General features: G+C 26.2%; 1 protein-coding gene across 1 annotated transcript in view; it reads right to left on the bottom strand.

The window, feature by feature from the left end:
• LOC111635629 (eukaryotic translation initiation factor 4 gamma 3-like) overlaps nucleotides 1–4,078 on the bottom strand; it is a 90,925-nt gene extending 86,847 nt beyond the window's left edge. Inside the window, exons 1-3 of the mRNA XM_023380645.1 lie at nucleotides 3,940–4,078; nucleotides 3,033–3,206; nucleotides 973–1,170 (exon numbers count right to left, since the gene is read on the bottom strand). Coding sequence (XP_023236413.1) covers nucleotides 973–1,170; nucleotides 3,033–3,206; nucleotides 3,940–4,014 — 447 coding nt within the window. The 5' untranslated portion in view covers nucleotides 4,015–4,078. The remainder of the gene's footprint in view (nucleotides 1–972; nucleotides 1,171–3,032; nucleotides 3,207–3,939) is intronic.
• Nucleotides 4,079–5,434: the final 1,356 nt, after the last annotated feature.

The following is a 5,434-nucleotide window of genomic DNA, read 5'->3' as shown; positions in this document are numbered from 1 at the left end:
CAAATTATTTACTCCAATGTATTTTATCGCAAAAATGCTTTTATAATAGAAAAATATGACCTCCATCAACAATATATATTCCAGCAGCTCTTTTTCGATATTCTCAGGAAGAATTGGCTTTCTACCTAGTGTCTTTTTTACAAATTGCTCTGGAGTAATGTCTGCTTGCAAATAGAAAGTTAGGAGGAGTTGAGTTCCATATTACTGTAAAAGCACCAAAGGGGTCCGTATTTCACGCATCGCCATCTTGAATTAACTTATGTCTGTCAAGACCAAAATTTAAAAAACGTGAACATCACACAGATTAATATGTACCCCTAAGTCTCTTGAACGGAATACATACACCAGTGAACCTACAACTACACGATTTATATTTTAAAAATAATTAAATTCATTTAGCATTCAAAACTTGTGAATTTTGAAGAAAACAAATTTGCTGATTAAATACGGACAACTGTTTAACTGAAGTAAAACGGGTTTTTCCCTTGCTATGGATGTCTGCCTAGTTCAGTTCAGCTACATTCCGCTACAGTTCGCCTTTATTATCAGTTCGAAATGAGGTGGTTCCATAATACCCGCAGTGTTCCATAATACCACCTTCTCCTCTATATATATAAAAATTATTGAAATATAAGAAAAGTGAAAAAGCTATTCATATTGGATAAGTGATCATTTATAATTTTTTTCATAATGTTGATTATTAATATATTTCTTTTAATCAGTAAAATAATTAATGCACATGTCAAGTAAATGTAATCAAACATAATTAAAACTGTTAACACAAGATATAATGAACAATAAATTGTTTACTAAATTTAAATTTATTTAAAACTTATCAAGTTATTAATAAATTAAAGTGAAAACATAGTTAATGTTTTAATTTTTAAAATAAATTAGATTTACAGACAACTAACAATTAACTTTATATAAAATCTTATTTTAATTAAGTATTATAACAGAAAAATGACTTACCAAAGCAAGATGTTTGCACATGTTTGCATATGAAACACTAAAATTAGGTTCATCTATTGCTTTTTCAAATATCAAATCAATGACTCCTTTCAATTTTTCTTCAGTATTGATTGATAAAGATTTCACCTGTTCAATTAATGAATGAAACTTCTGAGGCGTTAACTTATTCAATATTCCTCTAATTTTCTTCAATAATTCCTAAAAAATTTAAAAATTTTGAGTTAAATATCAAAATAAAACTTTGGTGCCTATAAGTAAGTATAATGATACTAAAATTCACTGAGGCTAGATAATTTTTGAGAAATTTCAAAAATTAAAATATTTAATTATTCTCACTTATTTCCAACTCAAGCTTTGCCAAAACATTTAATACCTATAAAAATTCTTATAATAATAAAAAACTATATACAGTGGACTCTCATTTCAATCAATTATTGATTAGTATCATCATGGCAGAAGCCTTATACTTTAGTGTACACTTAATTCTGTTTAAGGGAAACCTGGTTAATAATTATCATCAACCTTATTTCTAGTCTGAAGTTTATACATAGTGTACTAAACAATATTGGTTAATATCTCTTCTCTTATATAACAGAATTTACATCATTGCTTTCATAAAAATTTCAACAAAATATAAGTACATTTAGTATTCATTTTTGTATTCAAAATTTGAAGATTTTTTTTTTTTTTTTTTTTTGCAGTTTTGGCTATCTTTTCAAAAAATTTAAACAATTTTATCTGACAATATACATATCACATGCTCTTTTATTGTTCATTTATATTAAAAATTTTTGTTTTTAAAATATCAAAATCTAATTTAACAAGTATTAAAAGTAAGGAGAATCAAGGGAGTAATAGTAAAGTTGAAAATTAACAATGTTATAATACAATAGTTCCTACTTCAAAAAAATACTAATTATTATTGACTATCTTTATTAATTTACTTAAAAAAATTTTGAATAGACATTTACTTATATTGATAAATTAGTAAAATATATTGACAAAACTATATTAAAGAAGAATTTCAATTCTTCATAATAGATTTTTAAATAACTCTTTTATATATACCCTTATAATTACTTTTAAATTTTTCCATAATCATTGGAAGATATTAATTTTATCAAAATAGATAAAATTACAGTGTATTTATTTTGTCAAACTATGAAATCAACTCCACTTATTCTTCAAGATAGAGACATTATCAAACACATCATTGGGTTGTGTACAAAAAATTATTTAAAAAACCTATACTGGAAGATAAATTAATAACATGAATATCTATGAATATTTGATTCTAGAAAAGAATGTTTCTGAAAATAAATGCTTTCCTAATTATTTTTTAAAATCAAAATCATCAATGTAAAAATTACAGAATATCTTATTAGATATAAGAATTATATTTTCAAACAATGTTACCTAACTAATGCAACAATATTATCACATCAAGCAGTAAACTCTGCTCAAACAGACAACAAAGACATAAAAGCAATCAGTGAAATTTACGCATAAAGTATAGATTTCTATCTCACATAAAGCTATGTTATCAATACATCTCAAAATGTAGTTTCATAGAACAAACCAAACAAGATGAAAAAACAATACATACAATATATTGTAATACAATACATCTCAAAATGTAGTTTCATAGAACAAACCAAACAAGATGAAAAAACAATACATACAATATATTGTAATACAATACATCTCAAAATGTAGTTTCATAGAACAAACCAAACAAGATGAAAAAACAATACATACAATATATTGTAATAAAATAGATAAAATACGGATTTATGAAGAACAAAAAACATCATTGACAAAATTCTTAACATCGACAATTTTTGAACCATGTGCCAAATATACAGATTTATAAGCAAAAACCTAAAATCAAGAGAAAATAAGCAAGTTTATTTACAACTTATACACTATCATTAACATTATTCCCAGAATTGGTAAATATTGCATCAAATACAGATAATAAATTTTATTAAAAATTTAATCAGTCAAACCTATTTGGTTTAACTGATTAAGCAGATTTAAATTTTAAAAATATTTAATACCTGAGTTTTATAATCCTCTCCTTCAGAAAGTACTTTTTTGTGTGATGGCTTCCATGCTTTTTCACATTCATGAAGCTTAACATCTTGTGACAGAGAGTTAGATATATTAATTATTTTTTTAGGTCTATTATCTCGACAAGGTTGACTTTGTCGTCGATTGAGAGCACCAGATGGCTATAACATTAACAAATTGCAAATGTAAAATAATCATAATATATAATAAATATTATTATACACATAAATCTCATTCATTGTGAAATATTTAATTAATAACATCAAATTGTTAAATACTTACTATTCATACTCTTACTACATAATATCATTTAAAATCATATATTTGTAAAATTGTTCAAAAAAAATAAATAAATAAATAAACACACACACACACACAGTCTTTTTCATTATTTAGTTTTCTTTTTTGGTTTAAATTTTGTTTACAATATTAATTATTTTATTTTTGTATCATTACTATGCATCTATTTCAATACTAATTAAAATTAATATTTATTCTATGTTATTTATTATCTTAATCTATTTCTATAAAACATGGTTTTGAAAATCTGTTTTTTTTTTTTTTTTAGGAAAACATTACAAAGTTGATAAATGTATCTTAAAAAGAAAGAAATGCAAACAATTAAGAAGTTAAAGAAGTTTGCTTTTAAATTTAGTTTGGTTTTTTTTTTCCTTTAAAAACATTCAAAAATTAAACAACTATTTATAAAATAATTAACAATTATAAAGCTATCTCAATACTCATTTATGATTTAATGTGAATAGTAAAATCAACCAATCTTATATAGATAAAACATGAGATTATTATTTTAAAAATCTGTTATTACTATTCACTATAAAGTAGTCTTAAAAAGATTAAACTCTTACAATATAATTATAAGTAAAATAAACTCACCAATCTAGAAATTCCAGTTCTAGTTGCATAATTTGGAATAAAAGGATCTGGATGATTTCTTGCATGAAGAGGCATTAAAGGTGATCGATTTATGTCAGGTAATTTATGTTGAATTGCCTAAAATATAATAAAAGTTTTATATATATTGTCACAAAATATTAAAATTATGTTAATCTTCATTTTATGCTAAAAATATTTTTAAATTCAATTTTCAAACATATTATTACTTAATGATTAATATTTTTGCAAAAGTATTTAATTTCGTTAATATATAATAATTCTTAAGAGAAATTTATTATATATATATGTAATTAATTTCTTAAATCTTGATAATACACACACACACACACACACAATGGAACCTGATTCTGATTAACTCAAAACAAGTTAACTAGAAGTCATTTTCTTTTCCTGATTGTCTAGCATAAGATTTACATGTTAAATCGAACTGGTTAACTCAAATTAGGTTTTGACACAGTATTATGAGATCCAAGATTTTAAGGATATTAAAATCCATTTTTAAGAAAATTTTAAAATAACATCTGTCGCGATAGTTAGGAAAAACATCACACCAGATACCAATCAAATGACATTCTCTATCAACAAATGGATGAGAATTTTAACAGTCAGTTGCTAAATGATAACATCTGATTGTGAAAGGAGAGGAAAGTGACACTGTTACATCGATGAAAGTCATTGTCGAATGCAACTACAAAAGCAACCTTTGGTTCTAAACAACTGCCGATCACCTGACCACTTTCCCAGGCTAAACACACAAAAGGACAAGACAACAACAACAACAGTTCTGGGCATTTGTCATAATGTTACAATGAATTAACGTTTGGTCATGTGCTCCCATAAAAGTGGATGTCTGCCCAAAAAGGGGAATACGAAGTCCTCGGAGAAGACACTTCCATTCTTTCGATGGTGAATCCTCTTCAAGACGATAGAACAACATCTTATCGACAATCAACAAAGAATTGAAGTATTTTGTTAGAAAGTTGTAAACTCTCTATGTCCAAGAAAGTAGAATAGCTTTGCAGCATAGAAAGTAGTATAGCTTTGCAGCATAGAAGGTAGAATAGCCACCTCATTGTATAATCATGTGTTATCCGCATTTAATCGCCTAATTTGTAATACGTATATCCTAGATTTCTAGTTTTATTAAACTTTTATTTGTTGAGTTTAAAAACCTTTATGACTGTCTATTCCTTGGAAACCTGACACCTCATCGACTTACCCACTGCACTCCCCACTCAATATTTGAAGACCCTCCTATATACATTAATTTAAGAATCGCGAGTTAGGACATGATTTAGCATTATCCTAACTGGTGTAAGTTCCCGACTGGAAGCGGAAATCTTACAAGTTGTGGGTTTCCGATAAACTCCTAGCCATCCAACAGACAACGTGAGCAAGTCTTGCCGACCTATCACCAATTAAATGGTATTTAGGGAACAGCCCCTTTTGCCCCTGACTAATCACAATTGACTGT

Source organism: Centruroides sculpturatus, unplaced genomic scaffold (assembly GCF_000671375.1).
Source record: "Centruroides sculpturatus isolate CEXI.00-Female unplaced genomic scaffold, Cexi_2.0 scaffold969, whole genome shotgun sequence".
NCBI classification, from domain to species: domain Eukaryota; kingdom Metazoa; phylum Arthropoda; class Arachnida; order Scorpiones; family Buthidae; genus Centruroides; species Centruroides sculpturatus.
This window is presented reverse-complemented; position numbering and strand designations above follow the sequence as displayed.